The 16,953-nt window shown below is 48.0% G+C and overlaps 7 protein-coding genes across 7 annotated transcripts; 3 read left to right on the top strand and 4 right to left on the bottom strand.

Moving 5' to 3' along the window:
* Positions 1-443: 443 nt before the first annotated feature.
* On the bottom strand, positions 444-3,321 carry EDB91DRAFT_275391 (uncharacterized protein). Its single transcript, XM_041326674.1, has 14 exons — positions 3,306-3,321; positions 3,123-3,252; positions 2,816-3,067; positions 2,614-2,764; positions 2,417-2,558; positions 2,097-2,354; positions 1,938-2,048; positions 1,676-1,799; positions 1,508-1,621; positions 1,438-1,460; positions 1,059-1,380; positions 804-1,007; positions 513-745; positions 444-467 (listed from the first exon to the last, which is right to left on the bottom strand). The coding sequence occupies exons 2-13, from the start codon at positions 3,145-3,147 to the stop codon at positions 579-581; spliced, it is 1,893 nt and encodes a 630-aa protein (XP_041183851.1). The 5' UTR covers positions 3,148-3,252; positions 3,306-3,321; the 3' UTR covers positions 444-467; positions 513-578.
* Positions 3,322-3,508: 187 nt separating this feature from the next.
* EDB91DRAFT_1097487 (Sin-like protein conserved region-domain-containing protein) lies at positions 3,509-4,663 on the bottom strand. Its single transcript, XM_041317061.1, has 4 exons — positions 4,226-4,663; positions 3,887-4,165; positions 3,815-3,837; positions 3,509-3,764 (listed from the first exon to the last, which is right to left on the bottom strand). Exons 1-4 carry the CDS (start codon positions 4,617-4,619, stop codon positions 3,657-3,659), a joined length of 804 nt encoding a protein of 267 aa, XP_041183850.1. The 5' UTR covers positions 4,620-4,663; the 3' UTR covers positions 3,509-3,656.
* Positions 4,664-7,048, bottom strand: EDB91DRAFT_1342835 (uncharacterized protein). Its single transcript, XM_041325762.1, has 7 exons — positions 6,463-7,048; positions 6,357-6,405; positions 6,157-6,301; positions 6,022-6,105; positions 5,474-5,964; positions 5,310-5,421; positions 4,664-5,252 (listed from the first exon to the last, which is right to left on the bottom strand). The coding sequence occupies exons 1-7, from the start codon at positions 6,951-6,953 to the stop codon at positions 4,708-4,710; spliced, it is 1,917 nt and encodes a 638-aa protein (XP_041183849.1). The 5' UTR covers positions 6,954-7,048; the 3' UTR covers positions 4,664-4,707.
* On the top strand, positions 7,049-7,784 carry EDB91DRAFT_1097483 (P-loop containing nucleoside triphosphate hydrolase protein). The gene is made up of 2 exons (XM_041317060.1): positions 7,049-7,291; positions 7,344-7,784. Exons 1-2 carry the CDS (start codon positions 7,103-7,105, stop codon positions 7,671-7,673), a joined length of 519 nt encoding a protein of 172 aa, XP_041183848.1. The 5' UTR covers positions 7,049-7,102; the 3' UTR covers positions 7,674-7,784.
* A 2,998-nt stretch (positions 7,785-10,782) lies between these two features.
* EDB91DRAFT_1214503 (cyclin-like protein) lies at positions 10,783-12,164 on the top strand. The gene is made up of 4 exons (XM_041320799.1): positions 10,783-11,092; positions 11,146-11,339; positions 11,391-11,583; positions 11,630-12,164. Exons 1-4 carry the CDS (start codon positions 10,904-10,906, stop codon positions 12,143-12,145), a joined length of 1,092 nt encoding a protein of 363 aa, XP_041183847.1. The 5' UTR covers positions 10,783-10,903; the 3' UTR covers positions 12,146-12,164.
* A 325-nt stretch (positions 12,165-12,489) lies between these two features.
* EDB91DRAFT_275006 (uncharacterized protein) lies at positions 12,490-13,591 on the bottom strand. Its single transcript, XM_041326673.1, has 4 exons — positions 13,399-13,591; positions 12,995-13,347; positions 12,875-12,943; positions 12,490-12,822 (listed from the first exon to the last, which is right to left on the bottom strand). The coding sequence occupies exons 2-4, from the start codon at positions 13,332-13,334 to the stop codon at positions 12,782-12,784; spliced, it is 450 nt and encodes a 149-aa protein (XP_041183846.1). The 5' UTR covers positions 13,335-13,347; positions 13,399-13,591; the 3' UTR covers positions 12,490-12,781.
* A 57-nt stretch (positions 13,592-13,648) lies between these two features.
* On the top strand, positions 13,649-16,899 carry EDB91DRAFT_274974 (uncharacterized protein). Its single transcript, XM_041326672.1, has 5 exons — positions 13,649-13,679; positions 13,746-14,426; positions 14,479-15,088; positions 15,145-15,158; positions 15,212-16,899. Exons 2-5 carry the CDS (start codon positions 13,881-13,883, stop codon positions 16,748-16,750), a joined length of 2,709 nt encoding a protein of 902 aa, XP_041183845.1. The 5' UTR covers positions 13,649-13,679; positions 13,746-13,880; the 3' UTR covers positions 16,751-16,899.
* The last annotated feature ends 54 nt before the right edge of the window (positions 16,900-16,953 follow it).

Below are 16,953 nucleotides of genomic sequence, written 5' to 3'. Positions count from 1 at the left end.
AAAACGAAATACAGGCTCTTCTGACACTCGGCTACTCCCGTCAAGCCTGGGTATGTAAGAACCCCTGTCCAGTGTTGCCGCAAAGACATGACACGCATCTCCACTAAACCTTGTTCTCAGCGCAGCTCACCTGGTGACCTGTGGTTTTCTACCAGCAGCGATCCGCTGGATTAAGATCGAGTGTGCTCCGACTCGCCTGGCGATGGTGACACAGATCGTTGTACACATCTGCTTCTGCAAGGGCGCTCCAGGTGCCTCAAGACTGTCATCAAATGGCACTCTTGACGACTTCTGCTGCATCAGGATCCATGTCGAGAACTGACCCAGCTCTAATCCTCTAATGCTGCAGTATTAGAGGCCATTCTATGATAGTAAAGTTCGAATGGCTAACCACGAGGTACACAGATAAGCTGAAATAGTCCGTTGATGCGATATGGTATCATATCAATCGCCGGTGTAGCCTGAAACTATGTCATATGACAAGGCTCCAGAAGGGAGAGGTAAATTCTCACTTGACGCGACTGCCCTAAGTCCGACGTTCGCGTAATCTACCTTCGTAGCTCAGCTTCACTTCCGTGTCAGGTCCAAGGCCCTACCTGGTTCATTAAATATGTCGCAGGCTTCGAAATTCTCTTCTTCAGCCATAACGAGTAGTCTTCCAGAACAGGACAATCATCAGAACTTTGAATCCGCTGGAGCATTGATTGGAGATGCGACGTCCACGGAGAAGACTGCATCACCACCGCTAGAGGTCACAATTATCAATGAATTGTTCCAGAGCAATATTCTAAATACGTGCGCACCGGTATGTTCGTCTGCATACCTTAGTAGGTGCGAGAGAGCATCACATATTGTCGGATTGACAACAAGTGCAAGGGGGCTTTCATCACCCAAATAATCGTTTGAACCGATCAGCAGGAGAACATCTCGTAGGAAATCCCAGGCTTCTACTTGGGTAAGTGGCTCGGGAAGTCTGCGAGAGGATATTATATGCAACGCAAATGAAGCTACAGAGTAAATGTGAGAACTTGGTGATGTCATCCCGATTCGACGCTTACAGGCCAGGGCTAAATCAGGAGTTGCATTATCCATGGCGATTTGCCAGATGCTTTCGGGATCGGACAGCAAAGGAGCATCGCAGACCTTGATTCCGGGTTGAGCCCGCTGGAATGCCGTCAAACACGAGAGAAAACTCGTAGAGAAGCTTGACGGTCGCTCCTCTACAGATTCGCGGCGCAAATATTCCACCGTGGCCTCGAGGAACTCGATTATCAACTTCTGGTTCGAGATCTGGACATTTGAAAAGCATTTGATGGTCAAAAAATCGAGAAATTGTTTCGCTCGGCGAATATGATTCTTGTCAGGCTTGTCCTCGAGCAGCTGCCTATAGAAACGTAAGTGAGCCGGAAACAAAACGTTCCCGCTGATAGTGAATACTTGCATCCGCGTGTTTGACATGTCTGCAAGAATATGTTATTACTTGACATTTTATAAAATATACACGCACTTTTCTCTAGCTCATCATGAAATTTCGACGAGTCTTCCTGTATCGCCTGCTTCCAACCGTCCCTCAAGCTTCTGGGCTGCATCCTAGCCATGGTATGAGTAACGCAGTCGCTAGCTGCCATCAACCATAAGCTTAAACAGCGCCTCTAATACAGCGAATCCGACTTGCCATCGTGTCCGTTTTCAATACACGAAAGATAAACGAAAAGAAGAGTGAGGTATCTGCAACAATCGCTAGACTTGCGAATGCCTAACAAATCTGAATCGCTCCAATGAACGAAGAACCGACAGGTCTTCAGTAAAACATCCGATTGGGCTGTGGTGAGATTTCGAGGACGCGGAGATGAAGAAAGATACACTAAAAGCCGAGAAAAGTAGGTCTGCAGTCAAAGCCATCAGAGCATTCGACGATTGATTTACATACCACTCACAAGATATGCACAGATCATATATTTGCCGTGTTCGTCACCAGTAAAGGTCGTCAATGTAGATATAGTAGTCTGAGGATCCGAGTCGAAGGCGTAGTGAAGCCATGTGGTCGTCTACTCTCATCAATGGAGGTCCTTTGAAGAAGAAGATGGAGCCCTGACCAGAAAAGTGATGGTCTCTGAGTCAGACCCATTGCATTCTGTTAGTAATCGCCAAGTCCAAGGCACGAAGTGCCTCCATAAGACGAGAACGACTCGCGGGGCGTCGAGATCAGAGCAAGGCGACACGACAGTTTGCGCTGAGAGCGTGTTATCGACAAGCATTACAAAACGCAGCAGTTTCATCACTGTCGCTAGCGTGTGTGGTCGAAACGGAACGTCCGTTTCTGTATCTTTGGGTCTTGTTGTAAGATCCACGAGCTGCGAATCGCGATGCATCAATTAAGACACATATTTTAGGACGATGGGAGAGAAATACAGACGGCGAATAGTGAGAGCAGCATCGCGCAATTCATGCGCTCCTGAAATACAGATTGGTGTTGCGCGTGTAGTGGGGAGGACTCTGAGAGTTGTACCACGGTATGTTCCATAAAGCCTGTGAGATAGGGAAGCAGCGAGAGCATACTGCAGAGACGACCAGGTCCGGTGATGTCAAAAAAAGAGTCAGATAAACACTCACCTGTCTTCCGATGGTGCATCAGCAACCCTTGGATGAAGAACCAACTGAGGTTGCAATACATATCGCGAGACCAGTAGGCGAAGGGCTAAGCGCTTGGCGGCAGGTGAAGCTTTCTCGGATATCAGTATCGAAGGGATAGAATCCCACCTATCTAAAACAACATTAATTGGACCGAGGATTGACAAGATTTCTGACTACAAACCTGGGAGCTGAGCCGCAGCACGCAGATTATCTTCCTCTCTTCGTTTCCTCAGAGCTTGAGGAAGATCATTGTCGAGGCAGCGATCATACGTAGCACTTGCAACGCACGAAACTATGTCGCCGAGCTTTGCAATGACGGCGTCTACCCAGGATATAACAATAGGAACGACCGAGACTGTTTGGAGCTCTTGAACAGCTAGTGCGTGAAAGAGGCGCCGATACTGGAACATCAGATTTAGGAAGGACGGTCGCACTTGAAAATAAGCAGCTCGTCAGCGGAGGCAAATGATAGACAGGAATTCACTTACGTATGTGAGCAAGGGATTCCATCATGCGGCGCACATCCTGAGCGGAAGACGGACTCGTCGTGAGCACAACTTGTAAGAACTCCAGAAGTGCGGTCGAGGACTCTTGTATGGCTCCATGCAAGGACGTGTCCTGTTCGCATTGAGTACCCTGTTAGTATTCATTCATTTCGAGCGCGGTCACACCTTGCGAATGAGACTGAAATCCAAAGACTCCAGCGTCTTGACTGCTGAGTTCACTGCGCTGATGGGATCGGAGGAATCGGGTTTGGGAGTGTTCACTAGAGTACTAGTATAAACATCAGTGGGGTCCGATGGACATACTTTCTTGGGTGATGAGGGAACGTCGGACTCTGGCTCAGTCTCACTATCGGACATGAGATACAAGGTGGAGGGGCATGAAAACAGACCAAGGCCTGTGCGCTCGTATTATATCTGCGCTGATGGCACAAAATAAAGTTGCATAGAAGATAGAAGCACCACTACCATCTTCTTCGAGTACCACGCGCGCGTCGATCAATGCGTAAACACAAATGTCTATAGTCCTTTAATATCCTTCAAAAAAGCAGTGATATCAGACTTGCATTCTAAATGCTCCTCGCTCTGTGCAAACACAGATTCAAATACTTCATGTCCTTCAACAGTCTGCCCAAGGTAATCAGCATCCAGTTCGCAGAATAAACAAAAAAAAATACCTCGCCATCACAAAAATCGAGGTCTTGCCAGACCTCAGTCTTCCTCAGCTCGGATAGCAAGCAGCATTTCACGTCTCATCGCAGATAGACCTCCTTGCAAATTACCCTTGTCATCCGCAACTTTTCGCGCAGACACTTGAACCTCTTTCACTTCAAGTGGCTTTTTTTCTTTCTTTGACGCGGTCTGTACTGGCGGCGGCTCGTCAGGATCCGGCGGAGGACCATCATCAGAATCCTCATCAGATCCAGCATCGCCTCTCGAACGTCGACTCTTTCGAGTCATGATATCTAAGTACGTCAGCGTCGGTCGAAATTGGTGCGTTTCGCTGATGGGCTGTAAATGTAGGTGACCTAAGTTAGTTTGGTATATCAGACCAACACCATCGCCTTAGACGGAGATGCATCACGAACCATCGCGAACCACTCCAAGCATATATGCACCCTCCTGTGGTATCAGCTCACTGCGCATGCGCACTTCAGTCAATCGCGGCTCCTCTCCCTCTCTCTGCTTCATTTTTCCAACATCTTGGTTCTTTTCACGATCGTCCTCTTGTCGAGCAGCGCCGAGTTCTTTGCTCCGTTCGCCATTCCATACCTCCGGGCGCGGATCTACTGGTACATGGATCTCTAATCTCCGCGTGATTGGCTTTATTCGTGCGCGGATTCGTTTTCCACTGATTGTGGCAGCAGGCGGTGTTTGTAGTGGACGAGAAAGGAGCGGAAATTGATGGATTTGCACGTTTGGGCTGAGACTGTTGGAATAGTGGATAGGTAGGACTGTGACGAGTTCGTCGCCGTCCGACATCTCTGCTTTGACAAAGCAAACGTGGGAGTTCTGATCTAACCTCTGTTGCTGTTACAGTGCAGGTAAATTTCAAGTACTAGTGCAGTGTCTATGTTACAATTGAACTGTGCAATGAGTGTTGATCGTCCTGATCTGGACGTGATGGTAAACTAGGTAAACTATCATCATACCGATGCCCAAAGAGATATTCGCCTGTGTGCTTTGTATCACTTCTACGACTGGATGAATCATCAGACGGATATGGGTCAATTTCAGGGGTGGGTTGATGAGTGGGTAAGATGGTGTGAGGTCTGGTTTCAACTCTGTGCATCGGACAATGCACAGGGGAAATAAAACACGTATCTGCTCCTTTGGGGGAACGAGAAGTTGTTGCTGGGAAGTAGTGTCGGGTGGACGGATCTTCAGTAGTTTCATGCCGACGAAGTGTCGGACAACGGCGGGTGCGTGCTTGGGATGATCGTCCAAAGGGAGACTTTGTAGTTCTTGCCCTCCCTTCCCCTAGGAGCTCTGCAGTAGTACGATCTGTACGTAAATTACGGTGCCACGCGCTAGGTTGCTGTAATATCGCTTCATTTTCGTGCCGGCGGATAACGCGACTAAAACTGTGCATCACCAAACACGAAATCAAGACCCCTAGAGTTAAAGCATGAGGAGGACCTGAATTTGTGATGTTCATTCGAGCTGACTCACAGTCAAAGCCCATCCAAGCTACATGGCTGACTTCGCCGGGGCTGTTGACTCCGAGCAAGGTCATTACGACAGACACGACGGTGAATGCGGTAATAAAGGTGGTGTAGCATAACTGAACAAGGCCGTTAAGTGGGACAAGATGTGAACCAAGGAAGTTTGCTTACTTCATCTCTCATAACTTCTCTAAACAAGGCTACTCGGGGCACGAACCGACTCATGCGACTCAAGGACGAGATTGCAGGAGAAGAGGGCCGGCGAGAAATGGGCAAGACGTCATGACGAGAAGGCTCGATTGTAGTTGACATGCGGACTGTGGATGGTCGAGGAGGGTACTCTGTAGGCAGCGGGGCAATTGGGGGTCTGGATGGTACATTCTCCGCATCACGCACTCTTTCACCTAAACGAAACTTGGAAAGACAGTCTCTGGGGGACATGAGAATACTGGGGACTGATTCTGTCCTATGGGGTCTGGTTGAATGATCTACTGGAGAAACATAATCCCACCAGCCGCGGAGACTGTGAGTGGTCTTGTGACTGTCGACGCTCTGTTTTCGGGTGTCGGGAGGAGGATCAACGATATCATCAAGAGATAGTGATACGGTGATTCTTCCGCGAACAGCAGTGGAACCATGTGATTTCCAAACGGCATAGAGAACTAGGGTGCGGCGATTGAGAGTTATTTTTTGGTGTAATGGAATGAAATTGAACTCACAACAAAGACAGACAAAGAGTGATTCGACGAACAAGAGTATGATGAAAGCATATGAGAAACCATTTGGTGGTCGATAGCAGCGTCCTGATGTTAATTGAGTACATTGAAAGTGAGGAGGAAGGAAAGAAGAGGTACCAGAAAGACTGCGGTAACCGGTGAGGGTGACTATATCAAGGATAAGGATGACGAGTGCGGCAGTCCTCAAGGAGACCAAAGCGACTAGAACTAAACGAGAGCTGTCTAGGCATCTGTAAGCTTTGACACCTAGGATACCGGTTATCTATTTAGTGGAGCTCAGATATGAATGATTTTGTATGAATGATTGTTAAGCGCACCAGCAAAGAGAGGGATATTCCACCACAGGCAACGGCGAGGCGTATGACGCTGAATTTATTTTATTTCTTAAATGATGGAATAAAATAAAATAAAAATTTTACTGACCTTTCGCAATTGATAGCAGTGTGAAATTGGGCGATGAGCAATGGTAAGAGGGCGGGAGGGCCGAGAAGTTGGGTGAAAAAAAGAGTGTACAATAGACTTTTCTTGCGAACTTTAGCGGTCCATAAGAAAGCAGCTGATAGTGAAACATTTCTTGCGAATACTGTGAAGAGGGATGCCATGATGATGAGGGAAAGGTAAGTTGCGCAAAGATCGTCATAGAGTGGTGGTGCTACGAGTGAACCATCGCTGAATGCATAGTAAGCTGGTTGAAAGGACTCTGCAGGTGTAGTATAAAAACGAGGAAAGTCCGGTATTATGACGTATGTGTTGAGTTGAAGGACAAGGACTTGAGGTTGTACTGTAGACGGTGCTGGAGTAGGATATGAAGAGGAGGGAGCGGGTGCTGTTGGTAACAGACTTTGTGTGGGTTGAGGAGGATGATGAGGAGTGTGCTTGACTATTGGAAGATTGTCCATGGGTGGTGGTGGCATCCCCGATAGTTCAAGTTAAAGTGAACATGAGGTATAGTAGAATAATAAGAGTATCAATCTCAAAAAGTGTAGATTACATTGATACGGTCGTTGACACACTCAAGTCCGATCACCGCTAACTAGTACAACGGCTTTCAAATTACACCCATATGTCACCATACCCAGTCATCATCATCACTGGCACTCCAGGTACTGGAAAATCAACTCATGCTCAACTCCTCAAAGATGCTTCTCCTATAACTCTGAAACACATCAACGTCGGTCAATTAGTAAAAGATAATGCTCTTCATCACGGCTTTGATGAGCAATGGCAAAGTTACACCGTAGACGAAGACAAGGTCCGTGGAATTTATTCACTGCCTTCTAGAAATCCTCACTAGGTTACATTAGTTATTAGACGAACTCGAGCCTCTCGCATCTGCTGGAGGAATAATCCTTGACTGGCACACTTGCGAAATATTCCCTGAACGATGGGCAGATCTAGTCGTTGTCTTACGCTGTAATCATACCATCCTCTGGGAACGTCTCGAAAAACGGTGCCTACATCTTATCTTCTTCAGAATCCGAGGAGATCTAACGCGATCTGCAGTAATTACCCTCTTAAAAAGATACAGGAAAACAATGAAGCAGAGATTATGGAAGTTGTCCTCCAAGAAGCCCGTGACTCGTATCCTCAGCAAATTATCATCGAACTCAAAAGCGAATCTTCTCAAGATCTAGAAAACAACGTTGCCAATATCGTTGTTTGGATAAATCAGTGGTTAAAAGATAACGGAAAGGAAGCCGAGGTCAATGGTTTATAACTTGCTTGTATACTCGATCAAATCTGGTAATCGTATATGTACCTGAGCCCTGTGCCACTAGTCGTGACATAACTTTGCGCACAGGTGATCAATCACCGCTTCCGCAGCCTTTCATGCTAGTACTAAACTACTTTTGACGCGTGACGTCAGCCACTCTGGCTCAGACCCCCTCCTCCGCCGCTTCACTTCGGGCCCCATATAACAAGCGTGTTCAACAAAACAATGTCAGATGTCATGCTGCGGAACTGTCAAACAACCCAGACTATATCCTCACTCGTGCAAAAGGTAGGTCCAGTTCGTATATACAAATTCTCCTGGGAGTTACCTTTAATCACAACTTTATGGGTTCAAATTGCCAACAGATTGCAGTACTAAGGTCATAGAGAAACGGGGTTACCGGTCTTTGTAGCGTTACTTAGTCCACGGGTCCGCGGAGGTCTGCGGAGGACCGCGGGTTCAGCTATGTTATTCGCCTTGCCCTTGTGATCTGTACTCTTTTTTCTTTCTCTGTTGATGCTGCAAAAGCCTATATCCGATGAAGTCTTCGTGGGAGATACTCACCAATCACGATGCCCCTGGGCTAGAGGCGGTGGTAACTCGGGACCGTATACCGCCACTGTCAGTGATTGATGGTGCTTCAACACCGGCTGGATCATTTGTTCCAGGCGCGGAACACGAGGAGCACTGAGAGGTAAGCTGCGAGCTCCGCAGAGAAAGGGATGATGGTCCCTGGTTTACATGAATCGCTACACTGCAGTACACTGACCACTGTTGGACATATTGATGTGATGGCATAGAAGGCATGGTTGTTCATTAGCAGGCGTCTCCTGCAATATATCAGCTCCATCAGCAAGAGAAGAACCTCGTCACAACGAGTACTCTCACATTACACCGCCGTTCTCTTCCTTCACAAGAGCATCGCCGAAGATGCGTATCTCGCTGGCATCAACACGACAATCATGCTAGGAAAGCGGAGTACGACACTACGAAGATTTGAAGTCGTGGTACTTGAACAGACTGCGAAAGTCCACCAATACTATTATTCCAAACCACCATTATGTATCTTATGATGGTAAACATAGTACATATATGTCTACCATCGCAAGATACATTTTAGGTCTTGATGGTCGGTAGGCGGACTTGAATCAATCATCGTCGATATGATTCGTGCTGGGATCCTCATTGAGAATTAGGAATGGAAAAGGGAAGAATTCGTGCCTTGGACTGTTTTGGGCTTGGGCGTTAGATCAACGATTGCATGAGCGCTAGTAAAAAGCCTTGAGCAGGAAAGAGATCAGTACCAGGACACGTACTTTATGCTAGCACAGGCGATACTTTGAATCCCTGGAGCAAAACCTCGTCGCCAAATTGCTAGTCTGGGATCAGGACGGGAATGTCAGGCGCGTAATCCTCTGGCATCGACACGACAATCATCCTTGGAAAGCGGAATGCGACACTACGAAGATTTGGAGTCTTCTGGATCGTAAAAATTGAGCAATCTGCGAAAGTTCGCCATCGCCAGACACTTGACGACTGATGTTCTAACAAACAGCAGAATCGTGTATCTGACGATGGTAAACATAATTCGTCTTGAATCTTGATGGTCGGCAAGCAGAGACTCGAATCAATCATCGTCGACAGCATTCGTGCTGGGATCCAGATTTGTACCTTTGACTGTTAAATTTTAGGCTTGGGCGTCGGATTGATGATTACATGGGTGTTGGTAGAAAGTTTTGGGCAGAAAAAAGGTTAATCAGTGACTAGGGCACGTACTTTATGCGTAGCACAGGCGATACTTTGAATCTCTGGAGCCAAACCTCGTCGCCTAATTGCTAGTCTGGGACCAGGACAAAACGTCACCGCCATGGTACGTATTTCGCTGGCATCGACACGACAATCATCCTAGGAAAGCGGAATGCGACACTACGAAGATTTGGAGTCTTCTGGATCGTGAAAGTCGAACAATCTGCGAAAGTTCGCCATCGCCAGACACTTGACGACTGATGTTCTGACAAACAGCAGAATCGTGTATCTGATGATGGTAAACATAATTTGGCGTCTTGAATCTTGACGGTTGGCAAGCAGAGACTCGAATCAATCAGTCGTCGACAGCATTTGTGCTGGGATCCTCATTGAGAATTAGGAATGGACAAGGGAAAGATTCGTACCTTTGACTGTTAAATGTTGGGCTTGGGCGTCGAATCGACGATTACACGAGTGCTAGAAAGTCTTGAGCAGAAAAAAACGGCTAGGACACGTACTTTATGCGTAGCACAAGCGATACCTCTAATCTCTGGAGCCAAACCCCGTCGCGTAATCGTCGGTCTGAAACCAGGGAACATCATCACCATGGTGCGTATTTCTCTAGCATCGACACGACAACCGTGCTGGGAAAGCCGAATACGACACTACGAGGATTCGAAGTCTTCTGGATCGTGGAACTTGAGCAGACTACGAAAGTTCACCATCACCAGATACTTGACGACTGATGTTCAGTACAACAATCTAACGATGGTAAACATAGTTTGGCTGAGCCATAGGTCTTGATGGTCGGTCGGCAAGCAGACTCCAGAGACGTGCATCGAACATCGTCGACAGTATTCGTGCTGAGGATCCCCAGTGAGAACTAGGAATGGGAAAGGGAAGAATTCGTACCTTAGACTGTTTGGGGCTTGGGCATCGGATCAACGATTGCATGAGCGCTAGTATAATGTCTTGAGCAGAAAAAAGGTGCCCAGAGCTAGGACCGAGGTACGACACGTACTTACTTTATGCGTAGCACAGGCCCATCAATATTTTGAATCTCTTGAAGCCAAACCATCTCTGACGCCAAACCCCGTCGCGTAATTGCTGGCCTGGCCAGGATCGGGACGGAGAATGTCGTCACCACCATGATCATCGGTTCCGGACATACTTCGTCCGAGTACTGAGCACTCGCAGCTGACTGCAGCTGGACGAGCAGATTATTTGCCCATACCAGACTCGTCGAAATGATGACGGATGTAGACAAGGACTAGTAGTAGTAACAAATATAGAACCGTGACCAAACCGTGGTTGAATAACAACGTTGTGCACGCGGGCCGCGGCATGAGCTCATGACTCAACCCACCCGCAAAGAAGTCGCACTATTAACCGTCGACCTAACATATGGCGGCTGATAACGCAGCCAAGGCAGCTGACCCCCAGACCACCTCGTCAGCTGTGAAGAAATCGTTGTATGAGGGAAGCACGCAGTACAAGAGCTGGAGATATTCCACAGAACAGCTGGAACATGTTCGCACTTCCCTCAATGCTGCTGCCGTTGCGGTCATACGAAACACTTTCGAGGCAGATGAGGTGCGAAACCCACTTTCCGTCACCTCAATGCCTGCTGAATTAGTTTGTTGCAGCCTGGATCGTCCGAGGACGTGTTGTTTCTTAATGCAAACGAGGAGCAGCTCCTTGTGAAACTGTACATCACCAAGATTCCTCAGCTGTGTGGGCATTTTCGTTTCCCCGAGGAAGTGGAGGCCACCGCTATCAGCTATTTGAAACGATTCTACCTTAAAAACACTGTGATGGACTGGCATCCAAAGAATGTGATGTGAGCTCGTTTGTTGCAGTGCTATGTACCTCTCCCTAATGCTCTTTCAAGGCTTACTGCATTATTTCTCGCCACTAAGACGACCAACAACCCGATTTCATTGGAGTCTTACACCTCTAACATCCCCAAAACGTCAAACTCGGACGTTCTTGACCTCGAGTTCTTGATATCCCAAAGCTTGAATTTCGAGTTTGCAGTTTGGCACGCCCACCGCGCTCTCTGGGGCATTTGGCTTGACCTTCAGGTGACTATATTTGCGACATTTCAGCGCTGAGACTCATAATCCCCAGAGTCTGCCCGACGTGTCTGAGGACCTTCGACCACAGGATGTTTATGATGTCGCCATCAAACACGTCCGCGCTTCGCGCTTTACCGACGCAGAACTCATCTACACTCCCTCACAAGTAGCCCTCGCTTGCCTGGCTCTCGCTTCGCCACTTCTAGCACAAAGATGGGCTGACTCGAAAGCGGTAGCTGATGTCGCACAACCCCTTTCTGAAACTTTGGAACCCACCCTCGGGGAGATCAAATATATCATCACTCAGATGGGACATCCTCCTGATGTGGAGGCCGTTCGCGAGGTTGACAGAAGATTGAAGCTATGCAAGAATCCAGAGAAGGTCCCTGGCAGCAAGGCCTATCTTGCACGGCAAGCAGCAGAACAAAGACGAGCGGAAGAGAAACGCAATAAAAAGGCGGAAGACGTCAGGAGAGCCGTCACGGCAGAGGGCGATCCATTTGGAAAAGAGCTTGATGAAGATGAAAGAGCGACGCAGTTGGCTGAGCTCGATGATGACGATGATTAGGACACGCGCTGCACTACCATTTCAATGATTAAAGCATCTTTATATTAGCGATGTGACCCTCGAGCAAATTAATACAAGCGCGATCTCAGATAACAAGTGAATCAGAGAATGCAGAGAGGGACGTAACGATCACTTTTGGCTACACATTGACCCCCACAGATCATAACCTCGGAAGGTTATCTGGGAGGCTTCGAAAGAGCCGACATAAAAATGTGCTGGGCCACCTGCGTTCCCTTGCACTGTTGTGATACGAGCGTCTTAAATTATGGTATGTGAGACAGACGAAAATCTGCGTGAAGGTAAAAGTGAGCAAAATAAATAAATAAATCGAGGAGACTGACCTGAGACAAAGACTGTAGATAAATGGCTGTCAGATTTGCAATTATCGTATCGAAACCTGGTGCATCGACAGGGGTGCATAGAGAATATCACAATCAAGGCGAATGAAGAGCCTTGTGGAAAGGGCCTGGGACGCTTCACAGGACGTAGTCCGATCATATCGCGGACTTTCGCCAGAATATCTCAGGGTGTCAGGGTGAATATACAGGCGTCTTCCTGCGTGTAAAGCTACAGATAGAGCAACTACCGTTCAAAAACCTGGAAAGTATTGAGACCATACAAGAAATGACAAGGGCATTACATACAACAGTCGCAATCGAAAGGACACAGTGGTGTGTCTGCGGAGCCGAATGAATGTTGAATGTTGATGGGAGCAGGTGCGCAACATACCTCCTCCGGTATTGGATATACCTAGTTCATCTTCCTTGTATATGTTGAAACCATCGTCAGTTTTTCGTCCTGGCGAAGAGTTATTCTTAGTTTAAGTTGGGAGTACACGTTGAAACTTACTAGGTCCAAAACCCCTCGAATCCTTGAACCGGTCTTCGTCCTCTTTGCGCGTCTCGTGCAAAGTCTTTTCATGCTGTGAAGAAGCTAAGGCGTCCACCTTTGGACGTTTACTGCTGCTGGAAGATTTCAATGATGGATCTACAACTGTCTCGGGGAGTGGCCGTTTTTTCAGGGTTTTTGACTGTGAAGATCGGCTGATCTCCTTCGTTTCGTCGCTGGTGGAAGGTCTATCTTTTCTTTTCTTCTTTTTCTCCTTGACGGGTGGAAGGGGAGCTACGTGTTCTACGACTTTCGCCTTTCCTTTGGCAGCAAAAATGTCGTCTATTTCAGATGTAGGCATGAAGGAAGGATGACTTCGGTTGATGATAAGAAAAAATCCAAGTTATATTGTCACGGTCACATACGTCACATGTTACATCTTCTCCGAGTCATCAGACGTTTTTCTCGTAGGTGACCGGTGATTATTAGGTTCGGCCCATTATTGAAAGCGTTAGGTGGTAATATTGAATGTTGAATGACTTGAGATCGATGAAAGACGGTTGTGCTGCAGTTCTGACCGTGACCGATGGTTAAATGAATGAGCCTTGGCAGTTTCCTGATTTGTTGAAAGCTTTCTTCACTCGGTTCGACCGCCAGCAAGTGCAAGCAGGTGGAGATCCGACTATATAAACTCCTGAGCTATGTTGTAAGCCATCCTTTACCATTTTCCCGTCCTATATAAACATCTCTTTCTCTATTTAACAGACCACAGTCTGCCCAGCAAATCAGACCTCAGAACCATCAATCCCAACAACCAGGGACTTTCATCCCCCAGAATTCAACTCAAAACTTCGAGACAGCCCAGTACTTCACTGGTCCTCTTGACCTCAATGCTGCTGCAAAGCAAATGGCAGCCATGACCGCTGCAGGGGCGCAAAGACAAATGGCAACCGTCAACGGCCGCCCATCCGCGGCGCCTGTCAATCCTGTTGGCGGAGTAACTCCGGCATCATTTCTCGGCGGAATGCCATCCTCTTATAATCAACCAGCTAGCTTTAATGGACCATCTCATGATACTACCAGTTCGATGCAATTCAACCCCACAGCTTTGTCAAGTCAACCAAATGTCCAAGGCATTTACCCTCCCCAGCCAACCACTAATGCCCCATCAAATCCTTCCCCCACGTCTCATCCAAACTTCGCTTCACCGGATGTCGCCAAGCAGCGACATCGAACTTTCCTCATGGGATTGTCCAACGCCCACATTACCCGCGCTCCCCTACCGCCGGCTTTAACTGGATTTCCATACCCACCCAATTATGACCCCATAAATTCGCCATGGAAGTCTTTGGACTGCCCACCAGGTCAGCTAGGTGTGGTTCGCGTGGGTGGCAAGGACATTGATCTTCTGAGGCTATGGGGTATTGTATGTCAGTTAGGAGGATTGCAAAAAGTGCGTTCATTCGCACTCAATTATTGTCGCATGCTGATGCATGATATCATAGGTCTCACAACAGCCAAATGGCTGGATGCAAGTCGCTCACCAATTTGACTTGCCAGAGTACCTTCCTCATCTATCAAATCCTGGGCAGCAGCGCTCCGTTACTCAGATTTTGGGCAATTTATACACTGCCATCTTACACCCGTTCGACGAAATGTATCGCCGTAATATGCAGGAGAACAATCGCAAGGCAATGATGGCATCTGGACGCCAGCCGGGCGTTAATACTGCACCTCCCAATATGAACCCAGGGTCGGGTGCGCCTCATGCAGCACTCCCACCAGGAGCAGTTGGCGCCAATACAGTTGGTAGCATGATGGGACAGCACGCGGTGAACAATCAAAACCCCACTACTAGCCCTGCTTCTCAGTCACAGCCACTGCCACAAAGCCCTCATCTTCGTCAATCATCTTCTGCGCCTAATTTTCAATCGCCCGCCATCCCCTCATCATCGGATCCCACGCCTATACAGGCTTCATCGCAGCTCAACAGTGCAACTTCTGCACCCCAGCTCCCAAAACCAATGTCGGATACATCTGAATCAGACACCCAAGGGACGAAGAGAAGGCTAGAGTCTGAAGAGGAAGAAGGGAAACGAGTAAGACAAAAGACAGGTATTTCCCATAGACATTTTTTCTGTTACGCGTGAATCTCAACCGAGGTACTACAGATCCACCAGATACCGTAAGTACTGACTCTGACGAGTCTTTGCGACCTTGAATTGATTTTTTTCCCAGACTGAGAGCACTAATACCACGACACCACATGGGTCCGTCCCAGGAGCTCCGCCCTCGCGTACTCAACTTACAAGGACAAAAGTCGAGTACATCCCTTTTGCACGCGAAATTGATTTCACTGGCGGCCGTGATTTCAATGCACTGGAAGAGGATTATCTTCGATCTCAGCGACGGCCCATGCGAGATATCAATGAGTGGGGCACGGTTGACATTGAAGCGCTTACAATGTCGATCCGATCGCGACTGACCGCCGAACTTTCCTACGCCCTAACGACAATCACGTTGTTATCTACTATGCGGGGCCCAACCCCTGGGTCTGGATTTCCTATTTTACAATGCACAGAATTACTCGAGGAGGTCCTTGACCTACTTGAGGAGGAAGCGTTTGGGACCATCCCAGACATGGATTATAGACTGGGCAATGGTGCCGAGATAGTGCGACATCGGACGCTCGTGGATGGAGTTTTGGAAAAGGAGTCGATGCTCTTTGCAGGGCTAGAGCACCGTGATCCTCAGTATGGGACACGCGGTCCAGGGCACCGCGCAGGCAATATTGTGCTCACGGTGACTAACCTCATACGAAACCTTTCTGTTACCCCAGACAATATGCTCTGTTTGGCGAGACATGAACGCACACTTGATCTTGTGCTACGTGTCTGTGGTATCACCACGTCATCAGACGGAACACCCAAACCAACTTCGCCGGCACTCGCCCTCTCGGACGTGATCAATGTTCGAAAAGATGCACTTCACATTTTTGGCAATTTATCAAATTACATCGTGTTCCCAAATCCTAGTTCTCCGTCGAACGCAACAACTCTCACTGCAAGCCGCATCCTCGAAATCATCGCGTCTATCCTGATAGAACCCTCCGACTCAGTTCCCCCCACACAATTCCTCAAACAAAGTGGAGTTCCTTTCCCGCACAGCAGACCGTCGTCTATTGCCGACCTTGCCCTCGACGTTTTCACCCGCATCGGCCAGCTGGACTGTAATCGGCAGGTTTTCTCCAAGGTTATGCCCCAATCTCTCATTTGGCGACTATTGGAGTCCCTTCTTCATCGTTTACCAGTGTCAGACCTCGACTTCGCTTTTCTCGGCCGGGATCCATGGCTATCTTACTTGGAAAAGACAATTATGGCGATCTATACGATCGCATTTTTTTCACCGCCGGAATTAAAGAAGAAGATCAAGACAGATCGCTCTCTGCGTTTCTCACAGGTTTTGATTCGTCAGGTGCAACGCTTCGTAACGGTCGGTGGTAGCCCGGAGGTGCGTCAGTGGCACCTCGCCGTTGCACGACGAGCGGTGGAAACCATGAAAGTGGTGGATGAAGAGGATGATGCTTTTGACACCTCGCAGTCAACTCAGCCCACGCTGGCATTTGGCATGGGCTTTAGTGATGCTAATGATTCTGGTATTGAAAAGGGGGTAGGGTTACTTGCTGGTCGCCGGGACGCTACTTGGGAACTGCTGATGCGAGATCTGGATGCTGTAATGTTTTCGGAGCTGGAGAGTTTGATGAGAGTTGAATGCTAGTTTCGCGGGACGGTACTGTTGGTTTTAACATCTTGTATACTAACCCCTAGCTTTACATTTTGCTGTCGATACTATGTAGTTCTGGATGTCCATGTCAACTGTAACGTTGAGCTTCTTGTCCTCCAGACATTTGATTTGTGTGCAATTATTTTTGAAGTCCTGGACTTATCTTGTTGCTGTGTAACCTTGTCGTGTAACATCTT

Source organism: Suillus paluster (assembly GCF_016628075.1).
Source record: "Suillus paluster strain FC165 chromosome Unknown EDB91scaffold_2, whole genome shotgun sequence".
Taxonomy (NCBI): domain Eukaryota; kingdom Fungi; phylum Basidiomycota; class Agaricomycetes; order Boletales; family Suillaceae; genus Suillus; species Suillus paluster.
The sequence above is the reverse complement of the archived record's forward strand: the minus strand, read 5'-3'. Positions and strand labels throughout refer to the sequence as shown.